The 24911-nt window shown below is 39.8% G+C and overlaps 1 protein-coding gene across 3 annotated transcripts in view; it reads right to left on the bottom strand.

Annotated features, from left to right (window-relative positions):
- The window catches only part of LOC106784134 (zinc finger protein 853-like), an 84777-nt gene that overhangs the window by 57120 nt on the left and 2746 nt on the right, over window positions 1–24911 (bottom strand). For all 3 annotated transcript variants that reach the window (XM_014743294.1, XM_014743295.1, XM_014743296.1), the window contains exon 2: window positions 24266–24376. In XM_014743294.1, coding sequence (XP_014598780.1) covers window positions 24266–24376 — 111 coding nt within the window. The remainder of the gene's footprint in view (window positions 1–24265; window positions 24377–24911) is intronic.

The following is a 24911-nucleotide window of genomic DNA, read 5'->3' as shown; positions in this document are numbered from 1 at the left end:
GCGAGAGGGGCAGAGGGGGGGGGGAAAAACTTAAAATAAAAATTAAGAAGATAAATGTCATGGAGGGAAGATCGATTTATCGCGTTTCTCGTTGAACACCGATCGAGGAGAGTAAGAATCGAAATGACGTCCCCGTTGGTTCCTCTGTATATCGAGAATAATTACCTGCGGCGGTAAATGGTGATGCGGATGCTGATACGGCGACGATACGTAAGCCGAATGGTTGTGGGGGTGAGTTCGGGGATGGTTTTGATGCTGAATTTGCGGTGGGGGTGGTGGCTGGGGTAGCTGGCCCGGGGGAGGCGGTGTCCAAGGCCCGTGACTCGGCCCGTGGCTTTCATTGGTGGCATACATCTTCACGGAAGAATCTTGAGCACGCGACCTAAAGAGTACCACCCACCCTCCACGCAAGACGCTATGAAAGACTCGGATAGTGACATCGCTACCCCTAACTTCGATTCGACCCTAAGTCTCGCCTCAGAAACTTAATTTCCTTTTGGACTCCGGCCAGAATACGTCTTTTCATGGACAAATTTGGATTTTTTTTTGTGCGTATTTGTTTCTTTTTTTTTTACTTCTTTTTTCTTTTCCTTTTTTTATCTTCTTCCTTACTTTTTTTTTCTTCTTTTTCTTTTTCTTCTTCTACTTCTACTTCTTCTTTTTCTTCTTCTTCTTTTATTTCTTCTTTATTATCGCGCTTTTCTACTCGATGCTATTACCAACCGACGTCTACTAGGGGGAATATGAAACTTCGACATGCTACGATACGATCTTTAGATCTACTTCGTAATCGCATAGATTGTCCTTCTATATTTTCATTTGGAAAGATAACTCTACCGGGAGAGTTAAGAACCGGTCCTTGGCACGATCGTACTACTTTCGATGTGGCCGATCTCCGAGTCTCCTATCACTTGCACGATCCCCGATGAACGTCCGTTACTAGCCGTGTCGCGATTATCGTTAAGGAAAGTGGAAATTGGGAAGGAATTAACGACAAGTTGTAATCGACTAATCGAATAACGTTCTTTTTTTTCTATCAAAAATTTTCTTAGGAACAAATCGATGAACACAAACGGTGATTTCCGTATAAACAATCTTTGTAAGGGGTTAAATGTTTCCTTTATGTATTTTTCCTATTATATTCCACTATTAAAGTTATCGTAAGCACATTAATTGAAAATGGGGGAAAGGAAAAATGATAAAAACACTACATCCCTTGATAACGATCATTCAGGACACTTCCTTTTGAAATTTCGATATTCGTTAAGACTTTAGCCTCCGTCTCCCATAACCCACCGCGATCACGAAATTATTCCGCATGCACTCAGCGTGATCATCTTCGTTCGAGTCGACGACAATTGCCGACGGTAATAATATTTTTTTCTCGTCGATAAATCCCCGGATATTTTTCATTGCGAAAAATCTCGTAATGGACGAGTGCAACCATTCGATATATTTAGTTGATTGGACAACCCGTTGCTTAAATGCGTACTCATGCACTCTTGTAATAAAGTTTCACTTCGAGATTAATTTTCACGAAAGATCTTCTCTATCTTGACTAAAGAGGATCTCAACTAGGATCTAAAGATCAATGAATCATATGAACGCGCGTTCAAGATCGGCCTTCCACCACTTCTTGAACGTGAACGGGGACCCTCGTGGTTCCATTATTAATGTCCACGGAATTGAAACACAATAGTTCCTTAGAATCAAATGTTCCCAATTGTTGATACACTCTGATTTAGGTAATCTAAACTATAGAGAAATAAAAAAAAAAAAGAATTCTTTCTTATTGAACAGGGGGTTGCACAGAGAAATGAAACTTAACTAGGATGATGTGTGAGTATACGGCCGAACGATAGGGAACTACTACTAACTATCACTTTTTATCGTCGAAATGTACTCTTCTTTTTCTTTGGATAACTGGTATGTACATATATAGATCGAGGTGGTGGATGTCCGAGTTTAGAAATGGGGTGGGGGTATATAGGGCCGTGCGCGCCGTACCGGAAGCAGAAAAGAGCGGATTCGCGGACGCAGCGCTGTGCGGCAACGCGTGGCGTCTCTCGCGAACTAAGCCTCCTCGAAAATGGGGGGGAAGTCCGCCGATTTCTCGCTCTCTCGCGCGCGATTCCTGCTGCCCGCGTGCGTGTGCTCGCGCGGGGGAAGGAAGAGAGAGAGTATATAGTAGTAACAGAGTGTTAGAACATTAGATCGAGTATGAGTAAGAGAAAGAGTAAGAGAAATAGATAGATAGATAGATAGATAGATAGATAGATAAATAGGTAGAGAAAGAAAGAGAGAAAGAAAGAAAGAAAGAGAGAGAGAGAGAGAGAGAGAGAGATAAGAAAAAAAATTGGAAAGGCGAACTGATAAGACGACGGAAGAAAAAAATCGCTGGCTACTCGTCGAGATATCGATTGAAATAACACGATTCCGGGGAAGGTCTGGCCAATCGGTATTCGCGACACGGCGGAAGCCGCCAATCCTGCCTGCTTTCGCCTTTACGGCTATCTCTCTTTCGTAACCTCCCTCGTTCCTTCCACTCCTCATACTTGTTCTCTTCCTCCACCTCCTCCTCCTCTTTTCCTACTCCTTAGCGCAGTATTCTCCTACTCCTACCTCTTTTCCTCCTTCTCTCTATCTCCTCGTTTTACTTCTACGTAGTCGCGGCTACCCGTTGCTTCTCTTTCCCTTTACCCTTTCCTTCTTGTTACACCAAAGAGAAAGGGAGATTGAGAATATGATGAAGAATGAAAGAAACAGAAAGAGAGAGCCACGTGATTCAGGAAGTATTCGACTGATCGAGGAATCGTCCTCGACTCGATATCATCTCATCCATCTTCTCTTATCGTATCAATGTTTTCACGTCTTTTCTCTCTCTCTCTCTCTCTCTCTTTCTTTTCGTCTGTCTCTTTTCTTATTTCTTTATAATTGGTCGTCCTTTAGATTTTGGAACGACAAGGATATCATTTCTTTTCATGGATAATATCATCGTTTCTGACATTTATTGGCGCGAGCAAAAATAAAAATAAGATTATTTTTTTCTTTTTTTTTTTTTTAATCTTATAATCAATATTTATTTTATCGTTTAACAGGAAAAAATATATCTATTATAGATTTGATAAAAATATGTGACTAATATATAAAAGTAAATTATAGAAAGTATCCAATAGTTTCGCGTATCGAGTCGAAAAAAAAAAAAGAAAGAAAAACCAAGGAGCTTTTATCTAACGAAGACTTTGCAAAGATTTTCGATAAAATCTTCTTTTTAACATGAATATATATATATATATATATACATTTTCCACATAAAAAAGTTTCCTTTTCCGAGTCGCTCGAGAGTAGAAATTTGTCCCTCGAAAGAGGAGGCCACCTATCGAAGGAGACGCCATGCTCTTTTTTCGACGTCTCTCATCGAATTTATTTTGGGCGTGGGACCGCGAAGGTTAGTCAGCCGCTTGGAAAAGTGTTCGACCGAAAGTGCGAGTGTGCCGTTAGTGGAAAAGAGATAAAAAAAGAAAAAAAAGAAGAAGAAGAAGAGCATGCGGGGCGGAGTCTGGTCGCAGTTAGAGAGAAAAAGAAAGAAAGAGAAAGAGAGAGAGAGAGAGAGAGAGAGAGAGAGAAAGTAGAAAAAGAGCGAAAAAGAGAGACGCTCGTTCGTTGCCTATCCATCATGGCTGCTTTATCAGTGACGTCACGATAAGACTTTCATGCACCGATGCACAAACGTCCGTGAAAGATTCTTCGATCTGGGAAAAGTAACGGCGCCGAAGTCAAACGCTTCTTCTTCGGTTCTGTTAGATTCGGTTCGGTTAGGTTCGTTTAGGTTTTACCCTATGTACGAGTCCCATATCTCATATACCTTTTTCTACTCTATCTATCTTTCTTCCATTTTTGACTTATTCTTTCTCATTTTCTTTTTCTTCGACTTTTTTTTTGTGGGATTCTTTCATTGAGACAAAACAACAAAAAAAGGGACGCTCGAAATCCCACAAGTTCCTCGATTCCTCGCCTCGACGAAACTTTTTAGTCGGATTTATTCGCGAACCAAAAGAGAGAAAGAGTGATCTCTTTTGTCGTCCCGAGTAAAATCCGCTTTCACAGTAAGAGAGAGAAAGAGAGAGAGGGAGGGAGGGAGAGGGAAAATGATGAAGGAACGAATTATAGCAAATGGTGAACACCAACGTAACGTTTAGTTCTTAACGATTTTTTTTTTTTTTTTTCTATGAGAACATAATATATATCTACTTTAAATACTTTCTCGATCTTAAATGAAAAAGATCAAAGTAAATCGTTATCGAATTTAAAACATGATCGGTACCACGGTAAACGATGTTCCAACTTTCGGAAGAGAGTCGATTCATACTGAGCGGTTAAATTATCGTTAAACTGTTCAAAGACAAGAGATTGAAAACATAGAAGAGAAGTAAGTAGACAACTCGAGCAATAACAGTATTGAAGAGAACATGTTCTTGGTGTATAACTCTACGGTAACACGGAGAAAGTGTATCGAGTGATATCGAGCAATGCAGGACAATCGTGATATACCGCATTCAAAGTCCACCACCGTCCATTTTATTAACCGTTAATACGAAAAGTAATAAAAAAAAATTAAAAAAAAAAATAAAGCTTCCTTTTATTTACCATTTTATTTTATCGCGAATCGCGCCTACGTCGAATTTGTTTTTTTCTTAATAAGGATTATTTCTTAATCGTATGTGATGCTATCGTTCTATCTCTCTTTATCTATCCTTCTTTATTTATTTATTTATTTGACTGCGTATGAGTCAATGCTCGTTGAAACGAGAAGAACGATATACGGGAAGTAAAAGTGGTTTACTTAAAAATAGTGTAACAAGACGAATCAATTAAGCCAATAAATTTCGCCGAGTCGGTGTCGTAGAGTAACGAGCGTTATCGTCTATTCGTATCGTCGGAAACGTATCGACTTATGTATATATGTATATACATATACCTACGTTTCGGAGAGACTTGGCCTCTTATTTGGCCTCTAACGATGCACGACGATAAATCCTAGTGCGTCTAATACGCGAAACTTACACACGAGAGTAAGTCGATATCATAGACGAGATAACGTTCGAGCTAAAAGATTTCTTCCTTTTAACTCTTTTACAGCGTTCGATAATATTACATCTCTTTTCTAACAGAGACAACTTATTTTCTATTGCAATACACTTTCGAAAGATATCTTTTTACTTGATTTATTCTTACGAATATATTCTCATAATCGACAATATGTTTTTCTCCCCCCCCCCCACCCCCACCAAGATATTATGATTAAATAGACTTAGGTAATATTAACGATTAACGTTATCGTTTAATGTCTATTGACAATTTATTAAACTCATTTTAAATCGTAATTCATTTTTCATGCGTAACATAATCGATACCGTTTTCCATTTCTATACCGTAATCTTATAGGTATCTCATGAGATAATACGTTTTATTATAAAATTATTAAAAATAGAAAGAAGAAGACAAAGTTTTCGAAATAAACGAGAAAGAATGACGAAAGTTGGAGAAAAATAATTGTTATCATCGATGCCCCAACCAACCAACCCTCTTTCGTGTTACTCCGCATTACTGACCACGGCAATAATGATATAAAAAAAAAAAAAAGAAGGACAGATAGTAGTAATGAAAAAGTTGAAAAGAAAAGTGATGAAATGGTAGTTGTAAAACAGAGCAATAAAAATAAACTGTTCTAGCAGGGGTTGAAAGGCTCTGGAAAGAGGATACAAACGAAGGGGTGTTAGTTCCAATAGCAAGAAGAATAGACAGAAAAGAAAGAAGGAAAAGAAGAAGAAGAAGAAGAAGGAAAAAGAAGAACTGAGAGAAAAAGAGATAGCTAAAATAAGGAGAATAATGAAAGAAGTAAATAAGAGTTTCTCTGTACTCTTTCACTGTCTCTCTTTCCTCTCTCTCTCTCTCTTTCTCTCTCTCATTTTATTTCCCCACCACCAACATAGAACGCCTTCTCATTCTCCAAGATACCGTTGGAGGGGAAAGGCAATGTACAAGAAGGCGAGTTGGCGGGGGAGGGGCCGACAGAGTGAACGCGAGAGGTGCGGGAGAGAAAGATATACAGAAACACACAGGGATGGAGAGAGAAAGAGAAGACAGAGGAGAGACAGAGAGAGAAATAAAAGTCCGGCAGGCCTTGGCTGCTGCGGTCGTCCAGCCGCGTTGCCAAGTCTCATTTGTTTATCATAGTTCGTCGGCCTGTGTAGTCTGACTTGGTTTTAAATAAAAAGATAAAATATAAAAAATAAGTGTCGGACAGAAAATGTGACTCCCCGGTATACATATTTGCACGCATACATGGATCGGAAAAGGTGATAAAGGACGACAATAAACTTAGCGACTTGTTCGCGTGTCGGCAATGCTTAACATTTATTAAAACGACATTAACTTAGTCAAGCATTTTAAATTTGTAATTATTTATCTTACGAATAATAGCACAACAAACAAATAAACACATATGTTCTTTTTCAATTGGTATAAAAATTCAATGAAATTTGACTAATATTGTATTTTTTTTCTTTCCTTTTTTCTCGGTAGTCAATCAACGCAATATTTAATCATAAATGTATGCTATTCATTAAACGCAACATTGACGAAGGATGGCAGAGCGTAAAACGATTCCATTGAACTTGGCAACTGTTCCTACTACGAGAAGAGTTAACGGAGAAACGTTTGATCGTTTCACCGCGAGAGAAGCAAGGAGAGAACATGAACGTTCTCGTTTCAAACATTCAACGATTACATTATTCTTATAAGTCTTATACTCTTAATCCTATCCTAATTCGATTACAAATTAGAAAAAGTAAAAGTAAAAAAAAAAAGAAATCTAATAGAAATGACCTTGTTCGTAAAGTCCTTAACATTAGGACTATGATAAATTTCCGATAAGGTGGTTAGAGTTATGCAGAAAACGCGGGGAAATCTAGTAGCGTGCTAGAGCATGCGCTTCACATATCTCGGATAATTTAAAATCGTTGAAGTTTAGATCGCGATCGCATTGTTTGAAGTCGGGCAAGTCGGTAATGGCGATGATAAGGATCGGGGCCAGTGTCATTCTTGTTTCCTTGGACTTCTCGTATACATATATATATATATATAAGTACGGTGCGAGTGGTATTCGTCAAATTGATAGATTCATTGAAAAAAACAAAAGAAAAAAGAAAAATGAATAAACATTAAAACTAATGAATAAATTGATTTGAATATGAAGAGGAACGAGTTGGAGATAAGTAATCTCGTTTAAGATTTCGTCTACGGTAGGTACGGGCTACCTCGGGTTCTCTCAACGCGTGGCGACTCGATTCCGACTCGTTTCTGAGTCATCGTGCGTGCGTGCATGCATGCACTAACGCTCTTGCGAGCGCGTACTTTACACACCGCGAATGTATAAATATGTATACACGTGCGTTGTGCGTGCCCGACGTCGTTCGTTGTACATTCTCTCTCTTTATCTGTCTTTCTCTCTCTTTCTCTCACTCACTCCCTTACTCACTCTCTCTCTCTCTATCCCTTTTTCTCTCTCTTTACATCTTTCTTTCTCTTTCTCTTTCTCTTTCTTGGCTTTAACTCTCTTCTCGTTTCGTACGCGACTTTACAAACGTTTGCATGCGAAATACGTTTGTCGTCGCGGTGGGTGGCATACACCGATTAGGAAATTCGCCTAGAAATTCTTCCATTCCTCGCATTATACTCGTGCGCATCTACCAAGGCAAAAAGCTCGCGGATATATCCTCTTGTACCTACGTAAAAGACGTCGACAACTACCTGGTGAAGAAGAAAAAAAAAAGAAAAAAAGAAAAAGAGAAGGATAAGCAAAAGGAAGTTTCCTTTCTCCTTTTTTCGCGACGTCCTCGCGTGTGGCATTGAAAGTTCGAGCGCAGCGTGCCGATCTTTTCGTAATCCTCGAGTAAATCGAAGGAAAAGGAGTACGAAGAATGAAAAAGAAAAAAAAGAAAGAAACGAGAGAGAGAGAGAGAGAGAGAGAGAGAGGGTAAGCAAAGTCGTTCGTGGGATCACCGTTTTAACTTCGGTAGCTAGACGTTGGCACGTTTATCGTGTTCGCTTCTTCCAGCTATGCCGATTTGTTTACAGAGGATAGCGTGAGTGCACGCGCGCGAATCACGCTAAGTTCCTTCTTCTTCTTCTTATTATTATTCGGCTGTGTCTTTGGTAACCCTCGATCGAGCGTCCTCCACGAGGACGCCCTTTGCTCTTTGTAGCTTTACTCTCTTTCACAACCCACGCATTCACACTCGAAAACACATACTCTCTCTCTCTCACACATACAGATATACGTAAGCGTCGTGAATCGTCAGCACGCGACTACGAGCCAATAACTTTGAAGTTCTCGCACGCGGAACTATTCGTGCGGATGACCTACGGTTTCCGCATTCTACAGAATTACAAAGAATGATGATGATGCTCCGCGAAGACTCGCGCGTGTCATCTAAACAAAAGAGAGATAGAGAGATAGAGAGAGAGAGAGAGAGGAACGAAGTTTATGCCTCGGTCGATCCGTTTCGCAAGGTTAAAGGCTTTCCTACGAAACTAATCGTCCTCTCGATTAACGGTTATTATTAAAACATCTCTCGACGCGCTAACGGGTTTGTCAAGTCATTCGAACCGTTGCGTTTGCGAACAAAAACCCTCTTGCATTCTTCGATCTTGATTGTTATTCGATAACAAATCGAATGGAATTAATATGAAGAAATATTATGAACAAAAAAAAAAAAAGTAAAATATAAAACAGATCGACAAGAGAGAGATATATATACGTAATTGTCATTAATTAAAGTTAATCGAATTGGTGTAGTTTTTATTCTATTAGATAGTTTCTTTTTTCCCCCTCCCCCCTCTTATCACTGCGCTTCGCAGTAAAGTTTCGAAGGAGAGAAATCATTACGCTGTCACGTTAACAAAAAGAAAAAAAGTAAATAATACTGGATTTAAGATCCAGCTGCATCCGCGCAAGAACGTGTCGGATTACGGGCTCATTCCCATCCCTCCTCCCTTCGCGTCTTTTTCTTTCGACGTGTTTCTCCCTTTCTCTCTCTCCCTCTCTCTCTCTCTCTCTCTCTCTCTTTCTCTTTATCTATCTATCTCTATACCTCCTTTTCGTTCTTACTCGTTCGCTTACTCTTTCCAACTCGGTTGCCAGAGTCTACGTACCTTATAACCGCAGTACTGTGGACTTGGCAACTAAACGAGCTGCAATAAATGGACTTCGATATTAATTAAGTCGACGTAGAACAGAGTTCTTTACAAATGCCCCTCTCTTTACAAATTACCCCAACACTTCGTTTTTCTTTAGCAATAATCCACGAGCTTCGATCTAATAATAATATAACGGTATACGTAACCATTCTCAACTTATATATTGAAATTGTAAGTATTTGCGTATGGAATTATAAATATATATTCATATATGTATATACGGTAATTATCTTATTATGTAATTGTAAGTATATATATATGTATATAGGTAATTATTCCTTTGGAATCTTAGATTGATTAAAAAATAAGTATTGATGTCATCACGAAATCAAATTCTTTATATTCAATGAATATGATAATATACTTTTAATTGTTCTCATTAAAAAAATTTCAATACGATTTCAAACGAATTGTTGAAAAAAAATAATTAGCGAGCGATATTACAATTTTACCGTTTAAGATGCAGAACAAGATAAGCCTCGTTTTACTAGTTAAATAGAAAAATATAAAATTACGAAATCATGGATATGATAGAAAATAAAGAAAAAGAGAAGAGAAAAGAAAAGAAGAAAGATAATAAAAAGAGATAGAGAAGCAATCAAAGTGAGTTAATATCGCACCACGTCTTGTGGCAGTAACCTTGCGTTCCGCGTCACCGTATTTTTTATCATATCAAACGTATGCTAACAGCCGGTACGCCGACGCGTGATTTCGAACTCGCGCGCGCTCACACTATCCCTGCGTATGGTTTTATGCACACGTAAGAGTAGCAACGAGCACGAGCTCGGCCATGGTTGTGGCAAGGTAAGACAATATGAACGGGTTTGTCGGTGGTCAGTCTTGCCAAGTACAGTCCATGGAAAATAACGTTCCTACTACGATGGCTTCGATATATTCGCGACTCGTTATTAATTTTACTTTTTTACAACGCCAACTTTGAAACGCCTGTAAGATTACCTTCGTACTTTCCTTTTTTATTCCACGAGTTGCTTATAGTATTTTTGTATTATTATTATTATTATTATTCATTTCAATCGGACTTTGTAAACGACCTTGAATAATGCTCTTTTTTCAGTCGTGATGATCGAAGTATTGAAATACGTATATATACACACAGACTGATGTAATAAAAAGAATATTATTTATTTCTATTTAAAAAAAAGTTCGATGAGAGAGAGAGAGAGAGAGAAGCATTAGAATGATATCTTCTGATTTGTATTTTTTGTAAGGAAAATAAAAAATTTGAGGGAAAAGATCATGAAGGAACGTTGAGTAGTCGGCGGGTGTATCAGAGAGATAGGATCGGTGTCTCTCGATAGGCACGCAACCTTGACCGAGTGTGCACGACCGATTGCTGAATCGGCGACCCTGCTGACGACCCTGAAATCACTACATACTGACAATGAGACCCAAACCACGATCGAAAGGAGTTGCTTCTATAGCTCTTTACATTTTTTCCTTTCTCCTTTTCGTATATTTCATTTCTTTATTTTCTTATCAAGATTTTGTTTTCACGTGATATTCGAAAGTTATTTCGATTGAAATGAACGCGCGTCGAGTTTAATATTATTACAGAAGAATACCACCTATACGTAGAAAAGTTTCCGAAAAAATCAAGATATTGTGAGAAAGCAGAATGTGAACACAAAAAAAAAAAACTAGAAATAAACTCGACCCGAAGTAGAAGAACGCCCTCTTTGATAAGATGTTTCATTTATTTTAACGACGATCGAGCATGACTCGTGACGATGAAGCAAAAGGGGAGGTAGAAAGAAAAATGGAAAGAAGAGAGAAAAGAGAGGAAGAGAGAAAGAGAGAAAGGGGGAGAAGTTCGTCGATGCTTCGGGGGAATGCCGTCGACGCCGCTGCGTTGTCGGAGGTCAGGTTCACCAACTACGATGCGTTTTCTTTCCTTCTTTCTCTTTCTATCTTTCTCATTCTCCCTTTATCTCTTTCTCTCTTGCCTTCATCCTCATTCGCGAACTCATACGCCCGCATATTGTACGTATTTTGTTTCGTTTGTTTTTTTAATTAAATTATTCAACGAGACCGGGAAGTATTTTTAATGAATTCAAAATTATTCCTACTAATCATATATATCTGAACAAAATGAATTATGAAAAGTCATGTTAGAAAGTCTTCCGATCGAATTTGCTGGAAAAAAAATATCCTCCTTTTTCCTTTTTTTTTCTAATTTAAACGAAGATCGATGAGAAGCAGCTATAAGAGTTGGAGGAGAGAAGAAGAAGAAGTATATATTTACGTTAAAGAGAGCTCGGACTACAAGATCGAGCGCTTGCAGCGCTCCTAGAAGAGAACGTTGGATGCTGCCCGCTGCATCTTGCATATATGTATGTTTTATGTCAGCGTGCATTCTGCATTTGCGCCGTTGCCACGTCCGCTGGTTCTCTCTCTCTCTCTCTCTTTTTCTCTCTTTTTTTTTTCTTTTCCTCTCCCTATCCTCTTTCTCCCTCCCCCATCCATCCCCCTTCTTAACATCGGACTTCTCTATATCCTATATTTTGCTCTTTCTTTTCCGGCTCTTTCTCTCTCACCAGTTTTCTTCCCTTCTCTTTAGAGTTTTGCCCGAGCAAGAAGTACCCATTGCCTACGCTTCTTGACATTTCTCAAAGCCATGAACGTGTGCGCCACCTCTCGTCTTCGGACGAGTCGTTGAACTCGAAAAAACAAATAACGCGATCCGCGTAAAAAGAAGGTGGGGAGCGGTGCGGTGCAGTGCCGAGCGGAGATATAAAGGCCGGCATTATAATACATCCAATGATTTATAGATCCCATGACTAGATAAATAACAATGGTCCCTCCGATCGTACTACACCGCGCGTTCTCCCGCGAGAAAACGCTAAGCCGGAGGAAAAACATAGAGGAAAAAAAGGTAAAAAAACATATTTAACGTTAGTAATAAAAAGAAGTAGAAGAAGAAGGGAGAGAGAAAAAAAAAAAAGGAACTACCGACATTCTTTTCTACGTGAGCTGAATGCAAAACGCATCGCGACCGTCGTCCGTCGTCAATTCGCCTAACCAACCAACCAACCAATCGGTCGTCGGCGTCGCGTTTAAACTTTACCGACGATATTTTCCTAGTCCAAATGCTATTACTATTTCCTTTTCAGATTCGCGAAAGAAAGAAAAAAAAATAAAATATGTCTCGTTGTTGCTAGAGATCATACTTTCACTGTGAAGAAAAGTACTTTGATATTTTTCTTATATATCATAAATAACACAGTCAGTCGTCTACTACTACATCGCCGAGGCCATTCTCATTCGCGTCACTTCGTTACGTTATCTAATGGTAATTTGTATTCTTTTTTTCCTCTCCCTCTCTCTCTCTCTCTCTCTCTCTCTCTTCTTTTCATTTTTATCGAATAGAAAATATTTCCTTTTCTCATTTCTTTTTTTTTTTTTTTTTTTTCACAAATAGATAAAAAAAAGTATCTCTATCAGTGGCTCGAGTCTCGTTCTCACGATCGTTTTTATCAAGCCCTCTCTCTCTCTCTCTCGCGATTTACATATTATATGCTTCCCCATCATACATATAATCTTCCCCTATTTTCATCCGTTCCTTCCTTTTGTTTTTTTTTTGTTTCTTTTTATTTGAGGGGAAGTTTTTGGGAGTAAGGGGGGAGGGGGGTTAAAAATCATCGACGTTGACAATCCTTACGACTTCGTCGCATAAAAAAAAAAAAGAAAAAAGGTTAACTTAAAGATATGGACGATATTTAATAGATACGATTGGTAGTTACTGTTTTATAACGTTATCTCACGTATCTCGAGGTTCTTTCTCACGATGTAATAAAATTTTACCCCTCTCTCTCTCTCTCTCTCTCTCTCTCTCTCTCTTTCTCTCTCTTTCTCTCTCTCTCTCTCTCCCTTAGCCTCGCTCGAGCGGACTTAGAGGAATCGGTCCCGCGAAAAATACGGAGACGGAGACGGCGACGGGCGGCGTCGAGAGAACGTATATAGCCGAGCCGCGAAACTCTCTCTCGAGAACCGTCTTCGAATCGGCGAGGCGTCACCGGTTGGGTGCAGCAGCCCGTGGTTGCTGCAGGTCGTGGTTGCTGCTCGTTTCGTGGACCCGAGTGCTGCTGATCGGAGTGTACGACATACACTACACGACGTAATCCCATTTTTTTTGTTCAAAAGAAACAACAACAACAACAAAATCGCGACCGAGTTCTTTACGAGAGAAAGATATATAGATAGATAGATAGATAAATAGATAGATAGAGAGAGAGAGAGGGAGGGAGAGAGAAAGATAGAGACGAAAACAGGCGTATTACGATACGAATAGATAAGAGACACAGAGAGGAGGGGGTTATTATTTAAAGTTTTATCTATATTTCAAAGGGAAGAATTCTCTCGAACGTAACGTAGAGAAGAAAATTGTAAGAGAAGAATTAACGAATCGTTAGCGTGTGAGAGTGTCATGTGTGTCTTTTTTTTTCGTCTTACCTCTCTCTCTTTCTCTCTCTCTCTCTCTCTCTCTCTCTTTTTTTTCTTTCTTTCTCTCTCCCAATTTATTTTGTTTGTTTGTTTGTTACTTTCTTTCTTTCTTTCTTTATTTTTGTTTTGGTTTAATTTTTCTCTCTCGTGCTGCACAAGACTCTCTTCAGAGTAGTGGATGGATCACAGTTAAATTGTAGTGGTAGTAGATGCTAGGTAAAAAGATCACAAAATATGGCACACCGTTGCCCGAGTTCATTGTTCGGCACTCCGCGGCGCGGTCGGACGAGCGTTGGTGGGGGGTGGTCGATTGGCCGGAGGACCGAAGATCTAGAGGAAGAGGAAATGAAAGAGGAAGAAGAGGATGAATAAGAACGAAGAGGAAAAGGAGAAGGAGAAGGAGGAGGAAGAAGAAGAAGAAGATGAAGAAGTAGAAGAAGAGAGAAGATGCTAAGAGAGGGAGGTATTCTCACGCACTCTCAGCTGTCAACGCGAACCGCACGTCTTCGGCACGCGTCTTTGGCGCGCGAACTCTCGCGTGTAGCGGAATACTGTGTTATCCTTCTTGTTGGCTTCCTTTTCTTCTCGATAGAATGAAATGGAGGGAGAGAGGGAGGGACGGAGGGACGGAGGGAGGGAAGAAGTAAGAGAGAGAGAGAGAGAGAAAGAAAAGGAAAAGGACAGAGAGTGTCAAAAGTCCCGACGTTGTCCAGTTATTTGTTTCCGTAGTTTTTTCATTTTATCGTAACCTTCGTAAAAGTTGGTTCTCTTTTTCCTTATCTTCTTATTCTTCTTCTACGTTTACTTGCGTTAGTGATCGAGTTCTGGTGGTACCAAAGATAGGTTCGTACCTTCCTTCACTTATCGGGATTTCGAATTCAGCGGCACTCGCGATTCGTCGTAGGTGGTTATCTTCTTAGTGTTACTCAAGATGAGAAAAGGGTGGGAGAAAGAAAAAAGGGTAGGAACGTTAGGAAAGGGATAACTCGTCGTCTTCGTCTTCGTCTTCGTCTTCGTCACAGTCTTCGTCTTCGTCACAGTCTTCGTCAAAGTCGTCGTCGTCGTCAAAGTCGTCGTCGTCGTCGTCGTCGTCGTCGTCGTCGTCGTCGTCGTCGTCGTGTGCGTGTGACACGATGCGCGCGTGGTGTCGCGTAAAGTTGATCGTGCGTGCGCACCTTGTGCTTCGTTAAAGAGTCTTTTCCGTATAAAATGCTGGGGCGCCGGCGAGAATCGGTTTGGCCGCCGTCGCGTAGGCTTCACGCCGGCGTCCTCGATTGCGATTGGTTGAGCGCACTTTGGAGGGGGTTACTGGCGCGAAGGTCCGAAGGTAGAGTACTCGCCTCGAGGAGTCGTCAGAGCGGATCCAGGGGAGCTACGGAGGAGTGGGGTTGCTAGCTCGCGAGCAAAATCGCGACTCCTCGCCGCTCGCCGATCGTTGCTTCCACCTTCTCCTTTTTTTCTTTTCTTTTCTTTTCTTTTCTTTTCTTTTCTTTTCTTTTTCTTTTTCTTTTTCCTTATCATCATCATCATCATCATTATCATGTAGGAGTTCGAAGGGCTTTCAACGAGAGTATACATCTAATCGAACGAAAAATAAGAAAATGTCTAATCCTCCTCGTCCTTTCGTTGATCTACCTTCCGAAAAAATGAAGATTTGACATAGATTTCAGACTTTTTAAGCACTTTGACTTAATTACGAACACATGATTCTCGAGGATTCATTAAAATTAACAAGAATAGAAGTTGAACGACAATGACGGTAATTGCAGTGTCGCTTCGTATCGGGTGAATCGATGAACTTGATCGCGACGGTCAAGATCGTCCGATTGATCCGTAAGTTTACCGAAGCCGCGTGACCTTCCCTATGGCTCGCTGCATGCCGACGACTAAACACTACCCGAAAATAGCACCTTGTCGGAGGGCAGTTCCTAATCGGGAAGTAGGAAACATCGGGCCAATGGTCTTACTTCAAATTCGGCTGCTCCTTTCGTGAGAACAGTGTGGTGGGGGTAGAAAGGAAAAAGGAAAAAAAAGTGAAAGAAAGAAAGATTAGAGTGGGGGTAGAAGGCGATGCTTATGGAAGGCCCTAAACTCAAATACGTCTATATAATATTCTATGCGTTGAGAAATTCATGGAGTTAGAAAGATCTTTTCCATCTTTTTTACTTCTTTTTGTGTCCGCCTCTCGTACCCTCTCTCTCTCTCTCTCTCTTTCTCTTTCACTCTTTTTCTCTCCAATACATTGCGTGTATCATAACCTCTCTGTCTCACACCTTACGATCTCTCTGTCTCTCTCTTTCCCTTACTCAAGTCCCATCTTTCTTCCTTCCTTTCGTTCTTCCCTCTCCCTCACCCACTCCTACCTCTCCCAAACGGTCAGGCTATTCACCCACGCACGCGGAGATGACGATGACGATGATGCCAAGAACGCTACTGCTCTTTCAAAACGCTATCATTCTTTCTTTCTTTCTTTCTTTCAATAAAGTTCACTTTCTAGGACATCCTCTCTTGCAATTTGTAAGATTTTTATTAAAGAAAAAAAAAAAACAACAACGCGAATAACGTTTGTCAAGGATATTATTATATTAAATCTTTTTTTCTTTCCTTGCGGCGATCGATCGAACAAAGAAGAGGAGATATCCTCGTTTACGTGTCACTGTGGTGTATTGATGATTTTTCTTTCTTTCCCTCTCTCTCCCTCTCTCTCTCTTTCACAGCGAATGGCATTGGAGCGTTGTCATTGTGCATCGTCTCGGCCCCGTTAACCCAGATTCCGAATCGGCTATTTTTTCCTTTCGGCACAATCTTTTTTACCTCTTTCTTCTCCACCTTCTCTTTGCCCCATCCACGCCCACACATTCTTTCTTTTTTTTTTTCTTTTACTCTTTCTCTTTCTTATCCAACGGAAGATCTCTCCTCCCGCGTCGTCTTTTCTTCTTCGTTTTTCTTTGCAACCGAGACTTTGCTTGTATTCATATCTCTCTCTCTCTCTCTCTCTCTTTCTTTTTTCTCTCCTTCTTTCTCTCTCTTACCCTTTCCATGTCGAGCACGTTATCTCTTTCTCTCTTTTTACAGCGTGAGAGGGATCCCCGCTCTTCCTCTCTCCCTCCCTCTCCGTCACTCCATCGGTCTCCCTCGTTTCCTCTCACTCTCCTCTTCCTCCTCCCTCTTGTATACTCGGCCGGTTCCTGACCTACGACTACGTTCGGGCGAGCGCGCGAATTTCGTACGATACTGTTAGCCTTCTTCTTCTAAAGCTTTTCTTATCATCCTTCTCTTCTCTTTTATATATTTATTTCTTTGTGATATTATTTTATTTATAATTTCCATATTATTACTCTTTTCACTCGTAATCTAACCCAAAAAGTTTAACACGATATATATTTATGCGTTTATACTTAAGTAAATATTTAAGCTACGTGTTATTCGCGGAAATACTTTTTTGTTTTTTTAATCGCTCACTTTTTTTGACTCCTTACATTTAACAAACATGTTCGAAACTTCCGACTGTTTTATCAATTTAGGCCACTCTATTAATATAACGATGAAATGTTGATATTTATTTAATCGTTGAATTTTCATTTCAAAAACAAAAACATTCGTGAGATAAAGAAATAATAATATGACCTATGACAACGTTTAAAAGGAAACACACGAATTTTCGAGCGAAAGTCGTTCGGTAGACGAATGAAGCGGATTCGTGAATCCTCGGAATGATGGAGTTACAGTGGGGATGGATCTCAGGGATGGAAAGGAACGAAGATGTTGAAGGTGGAGGTGGAGGTGGAGAACGAGAATGAGAGATGGTGGAGAAGGTGGGGGAGGAGGATCGAGCGGTCGGCTGGAAAGGCGAGAGGACGAACGAGTAGTAGAAGTAGTAGAAGTAGTAGAGAAGAAAAAGAAGAAGGATGGAGAAAAAGGAAAAGAAGATAGAGGAAAAAAAGAAAAAGAAAAAAAGAAAAAAAAAAAAGAAAAAAAGAAAGAAAGAAGAAGAAGGGGGCTGATCCACCGGCAATATACACACGGAGAGGAGAGCCGCGTAGACCACGGCAAAACTCTGCAGTTTTGTTCTTCGATTTTGCAAACTTATATTTAGAAGGGCAACGATCTTTTGCCGCCGCAACTCCGTGAGCCGGTGATGAGAGAGGAGAGGAGGGAGGGCCGTGGGGAGGACTCTCGGATATGCGCGGACTCTCTTTCGCGAACGCGGACTCGGAGATTTCTTGACTCGAACGGGAGCGAAACGACGGCTTTCGTCTTACAACCTTTTTTCTATTCCTTCTCATTTTCCTTATTTCTTTCTCTCTATATATTCAATCCATCATCATCCTGTCCGTTGATATTATTTATACGTTTATTCTTGAAAATATTCATAAACGTGAAGTAGTTTGACAAATTTTCCTAAACCTTAATTCCTCCTTTATCGTTACATCATTTTTATTCGATACTTCAAATATTTCACATATATAATCGTATAGATAAATTATTTTCTTCGAATTTTTTGTTTTTCACGTTTAGACCCCCACCACCACCACCGCCTATTTCATTTTGTTTTTTCTCTTTCGTATTTCTATTATTTTCAAATTAACTTAAGACTTTCTTCTGATTCTTTTTCCCCTCACTCATCCATTATCTAGTAATGAGAATAAAAATTCGACGAGCGTGAAAAGTTTGGAAATGGGGGAAATGCGATTACGCGAAAGTGGCCGTGGAAGTTTATCGAAACGTTACCTCGGAAAAAGAGAAATAAGGTCTTGCCGTAAAAAAAAAGGGGAAAAAAAGAGAAAGAAAGAATCGCGATGAAACTTGGTATCGACTTTCGTAGACTTTGGTAGCTTTAGCGACGGCTTTTAAATATAGGCTAACTTAAATATAGGACATCCACGGATTATAAACCATTTTCTCTCATTCTCTCCCTCCCCCCTCTCTCTCTCTCTTTCTCTATTTATCTTATTCCTAAACAGGAACTAATACGAGATATTTAACAATTTTCTCTCTTACTTATATCTAGAGTAAATCTTTCTAAGATTGTGCCGTCGTATTGGTAGCCTTTCATCGACACCTTTTAAAAATCGTTTCGAAGTAATTCTAATCTTGTACGAAAGATCGATGAAATTTTCTGGCGAACGCGAAAAATCATATTTTTTTTTAAGTATATCAATTAAACAGCAGAAAGACACACACGTCTGTACGCATGGCTTCTGTCAGTGATACAAACAGATACTCATACATATAAATGCGTAAATACGCACATTCAGAGGAGTGTTCCTACGTAAAACTGTTACGAGTTTAATTTTATCCAGAGATGCAAAACATTGAATCTCTTTCCGGCGCTCCGACCGTAATTGCACATGCATTATGGGAACGCCGGGGAAAGAGAGAGAGAAATATATATATATATATATATATATAGAGAGAGAGAGAGAGACAGAGAGAGAAGGTCAATAACCTTGCGACGAAGTCGTGCGTTTCGTCGTACTCGATACGTTCGCGGGACCCGCGAGTCTTTCGTTTTACGTTCGATAATGAATTCCGTTGATCGCGCGAGAACGTGCCGTTAATCGGCATAATGCCGGTCTGTCGTATATGTTTATTCGTTAACTATACTCGATGTATTTTGATGTTGACCGTTTAACGATTCCCTTCATAGTAATCGAACTACTGAGAGACTAAACGAGGTTCGATTATTTCATTGATATGCCTATTATTTCTATAGACCCATAAATGCTTTAAGAAAAAGAGAGGATATTTAACAAAAAAGCTGATGTGTGTACTTATGTACGCACGTAAGAAGTTATACTACCGTACCAAAACGAATATAAACTCAAAAATAAGTACCAATTTGCCCGCGCATCGTAAATATCGGCAACTTCGTGGTGTCGATTTTTCGCTCGCATCTAACTTCACTTTCCAAAACGTGCTAAAAGAAGTATAACCTCAAAAAAAAAGAAGAAAATTAGGGAAAAATAAGTTCAATCGACCTTGAAGAATGAGTAAGAGTAAGAGATAGAGATAGAGAAATTTGCGGCACGAAGAGAACGAATACCAAGAAGGAAATTTCGACGAGAGAGAGAGGTATATAGATCTTTGGTTCGTCCCTGCGAGCGCAATCTTATCGTGCGTGGCGTTGGTCGGCTCAGATCGCCGAGGCTGCACGAATGCTCGCGAGTACATAAGAGAGAAGAGAAAAAAAAAGAGAAGGAAAGAAGAGAGAGAGAGAAGAACAAAAAGGGAAAAAAAAGAAAGAGAGAGAGAGAAAAGATGGAGTCAACGAACGATAAAAAAAAACGCTCAGCCACACGCGCGACACAAAGAATAAACTCTGCTCAGAGTGGTCTCCCCTCTCGGCCCCTCAACGACTTCTCCATCTTTCTCCCTCCGCGTTGTTACTGCACTTCGAAGGCGTGTGTGGGCGCTTTCCCTCCCTCCCCCTTTCGCCCCCACCTCCTCCTTCACCTCCTCGCTCTCTTCCTCTCGTTCTTCTTTCTTTCTTCTTTCTTTCTCTTTCTTTCTTTCTCTTTCTCTCTTTTATTCTTACTGGCTCGCTCACTCTCTGGCGTTCCTCCTTCCATCGCAACGACTAACTTCTTTTTCTCTTTTTCGCGATCTTCTTGGGGTAGGTCACGGCGAAACTGCTCGGAAGGGAGACAGGAAAAGAAAGAGTGGGAAAGTAAGCAAGAAAGCGAGAGAAAAAGCGAGAGAGAGAGAGAGAGAGAGACGAAGAAAGAAAAAGAAGAAGAAAGAGAACTGTAGCTGGCGGGGCTGCCACGTATCTGCGTGCCGTTCCGCTCGGAGCTGAGAGAGCTGAGCCTCTTTTCTTTACTTTCTTCGCCCTTTCCTTTCCTTCCCTTCCCTTCCCTTTTCTTCTTTTAAATTCGAACGAGTTTCGCTTTGTTTTCCAGGATTATTTTACGTTGCCTTCTTTGATTGCTATTTTATTAGAATTTCTTTAGTTACGTTAAAACCTATGTCGGATTTGTTTATCAAGTTATATGTTCGATCGACTGTTTAGAAGTCATTTACAGAGAAGGAAGATAAGAAGAATAAAAAGAAAGAAATACAGATAGACGTAAAGAGAGATAAAGAAAGAGAGAATTATTAGAAGTCAATTGAATATTTCGTTAGATTTATTCGTGGAAAGTTCTATCGTGATACAATCAAATCATGGTCCTCATTGTTGTATCATTATAGCGAGAAAAAGAAACTTTTCTCTTTTTCTTTCTTTCTTTCTTTCTCTCTCTCTCTCTTCTCTCTCGCTTAGTTTTGTCGATCGGAGTATTATTCGATCATTATCACCTTCAAATTTGAGCTCCAATAGGAACGATCGAATTATATTCGATTAACTCGTGTAGGTAAAAGGGAGCACCAGGAAAGGTTGCAAAGGTTGTCTTATCGTCGGTTATCATGCAATCTGAAAATCACAGAAAATTACAGAAAAGCCGCGAAGACGGGGCCCCGTGCGATTCGCCCGGGATGGAAGCGAGCAAGTTACTCTTGAGACGTCGTAATTTTATCTTCGTTTGTTGTAACGGCTACGAGGCACGGAACTCTTACTTATTCTTCTTTCATATCTCTATCTCTTTCTTATACTTTTTCTTTTACTTTTTTCTTTTTCTTCTTTTTCTTTTTCTTTTACTTTTTCTTTTTTGTTTTCTTTTACTTCCCATCAGTTGTTCAATCCCTTTCGCCGCACTTTTATCTTTTTGCCTTGCGGTTCGAAACTAAGAGGACCTTTTCCCCCTTTTGCATCCTTGCTAAAAGGGTTACTCCATTTCAAATAGAATGGAAAGAGAAAAGAGAATCGTGAAACAATGGCATGCGTGCAAGAACCGTTATTTAAATAGTAGGAAGGAACGATCTTTGGGGTTGAGTGTAAAAAACAAAAATCTTTTTTGGGGTTCGAACACGCGAGGAAAAGATGCAACATGATGATTTTCATTCGTAAGAATAACATATGTTCCCACAAATTTTTATATTGTTATCGGCATCGTTATTATATTAATATATATTTAAATATTAGCCATTCATAGGCCTAAGCCTATTTTTATTATTTTAGTCTTTAACACATTTAATTGATGCTTAACTTTTTATATTTACCATTAATATCATTAATATTAAGCTTATAACACCATTAAATGACCAAATTTTATATAGCTGTTGATCGATAAACGATATGACATTGCGTTTATTCATTTTCTTTACTTTTTGTTTTATGAAATTAATCAATTTTATTTAAATTAGGGGATCGTATGATTATCATACCCGATTTAAAAGAAAATATTTTACTCGTACGACAAAAAGATAGTACAAAATAATACAAGTATTTCAAGTTGATTTCTTTCAAGGCAAAAAGTAATCGGAGATTCCTTAAGTTGTTCCTTTTTTTTTGTTTTATCTTCCTCTCACCTTCTTCGTTTATCCTTCCCGTGAACGTTCCGGTTTTTCTGGCAGCTGTCACCGATCCGAGATCGGAGTCCCGAATCGGTGAAGACTGTATTGCTAGTCAGGGACGGTAACGGCGAACCGGTTTCTAGCAAGGGTTAAAAGAGGAACGTAAGCAAAAAATTCATTTGAATTATTGGGTACGGTTGCGAGGCGTTGAAGTAATTGGATTTTAATTTTTGGCGGTGACGCGCAAGCGGAAGAAAACGATCATAAGGGCGTTTGTCTCGTTCATGAGAACTAAACTGTCGAGTGTTTGCTTTAAAGTAGTCTTTTCACACCCCACTAACTCTTTCTCTCTCAGTCCACCACTCTCACGTAACACTAATTCTCTCTCTCACTTTCTCTCTCTCTCTCTTACGATGTGATCCAATGAATTTTTGAAGCATCGTTCTTTTCCAAATCTTCCGTCGGCATAGGTGTCGGCGTCTGAGCATCGTCTGCCCTGCCGAAAGGTGGGAGAGGACGTCTTCTCGAAAGATTAGTGGTGCGTGAGGAGGGTGCGAAATATTATGTCGCGTCCGTTCGTTTGATGTCCAAGGGGTCAGGGCTTGTACGCGCGTGGACGACAAAGCCGATTATAGATGGTCCACTTTTCCCCCGAAAAGCCCGAATCTTTAAACGTGGAGGCCAAAGGCTTAAGGACGTCGTAGTCAAGGTTCTCGCATGAGAGCCGACGAACCGACATTCTCTCTCTCTATCGTTCACCCAAAAAAGTTCACATTTTTCCGGCGAGTCTTTGGCGTACGTTTTTGATGCGAATGACGACGCGTCGTCCTAGTATCACTCGAGGAGTACAAAGAAACCAAATCTTTTAATTAAATCCCTCAGAAAGGTGAAAACTTCGCCATAGTGCCGACCGTTTTTGCAATTTCCTTACAAGTTTTCGCTCAGCGTGCGCCGTGTACGATGTGCTAGGTGGGCTTTTAAGGTGCCGAAAGAGAGAGATGTAGAGAGATGGGAGCTGAGTTTAAGAGAGTGGAGGAGAAAGAGAGAGAGAGAGGAATAAAACCGAGACCACCGGTATTTACCCTACCTACCCTTTCTCCATCTACTTCTCCAAGCCCATCCCTTTGAAAAATAAAAGACGCCGCAAAAACAAAAGACCGGGCGGCTACTTAACGAAACAAATTGTTGCTTCGTAGCGCGGACGAGAATTTAAAAGTTTTCCAACCGTTACCGTAGCACTCCTCCCACTTTTTACTTCCTACCTACAATGTACCTACTTCCTCCTTTTCTTCGTCAGTTCTTTTCTTTTTCTTTTTCATTTCTCTTTTCTTTTCCTCTCCTTTTATCTTTTTTTTTTTTCTTCTCTCTTTATTCTATCTTCCCCTCTCTTGTCCACTAGCCCCTTTATTTCCCATTAACAAACCCACCCCATTTTCATCGCAACGATATTTCGACGCGATTCAAGGCTCGTTAACGTCGCCTTATTTCTTCATTCTTCGACTTTCCTCGCGACTTTTCGATCGAAGACACCGTAAAAATGTATTAACAACTTTGACACCTTTCATATATATACTTGGCGTTTTTTTTTATTATTTTTATAAATCTCATTTTTTTTGCAAATATGTCAGATCGAACGAATCATTTGTTTTTCATTCGTTTATAAAACTAACACTTAATGTTAGATATGTAAATTCGAAGAGACAAGCATACAAAATACATCGAGAACATGCGGGCTAAGACGAAATGGGTTGTTTACGAAAATCTATTATAGAAAATAATAATTGTTGTTTGTGTTCGAACGATGTGCAAAAATAAACGAGCAAGCTCAAAAAAATAGGGAGGTGGCGGAGCGTGGTGTTGTGAATGGCAAAATAAAAGTGGACGGAATTGTCCAATTGGATCTTCGAGAAAACGTGCAAGAACGAATGTTTGTATATGTGTGTGTGTGTGTATGTATGAATTGTGGAAGAAAAACATGGATCTATGTACGTCGAATCGAAAATATAATAATTAAACAAGAGATATATATGTTATGCAATGTGTTTCGAAACAAAAATAGGAAAAGCGATAAAAATGAATGTATGCACGTAAGAGGGACTCGAAGAAGAATTATTTAAAAGGGGTTCGTGAACAGGCTGAGTGTTCAACTCACTCGCTGCAGGGTGGACCAGCATTCCTCGAGGGTGCGTTCGCTGATGTTGCCCATTCCTCCGCCTCCGCCAGCACCTCCCGCACCACCAAGCCCCGCCGCAGAGGCACGAGACTATCGGGCAAGACAGGAGGCTCGTATTAGTCCGGTTCCAATTCTTCATCAACTATTACCATTCTTTTAGAGTTAAACTCTAAGACAAGCGTTAAAGTAGCTTGTTCTACGGCTACCTCTTTATACGACTTATACGTATCAATGATACCTATTGAAGACTACAGCTTTCTAAATCTATTCTTTTCACACAACATTTCTTATAGAAACGATATCCGATGTTTGCATCCATACTGTATATATAAGAATATATTCACAAATATTATTGAAAATTATAAAGAAACGATGACGATTGTATTAAAGATATACGTTGATAAATAAGTAATAATAATATTAAAAATTATGGAAGATTATAACATAAAGTTGATAAGGATAAAACTAGAACAACAATAAATAGAAAAAAAATGAAAATTTTTGGTGGAATGGAAATTTTTTCGTAGTTGTCGTTATCGTCATCGTCATTGTCATCGTCATCGGTTGTCGTCGTCGTCGTCGTCGTAGTGGCGAAGAAGTGTATCGGTGTTGCATCGTGCCAGCG

The sequence above is a fragment of the Polistes canadensis genome, unplaced genomic scaffold (assembly GCF_001313835.1).
Source record: "Polistes canadensis isolate GaletaPanama2010 unplaced genomic scaffold, ASM131383v1 scaffold_31, whole genome shotgun sequence".
NCBI classification, from domain to species: domain Eukaryota; kingdom Metazoa; phylum Arthropoda; class Insecta; order Hymenoptera; family Vespidae; genus Polistes; species Polistes canadensis.
This window is presented reverse-complemented; position numbering and strand designations above follow the sequence as displayed.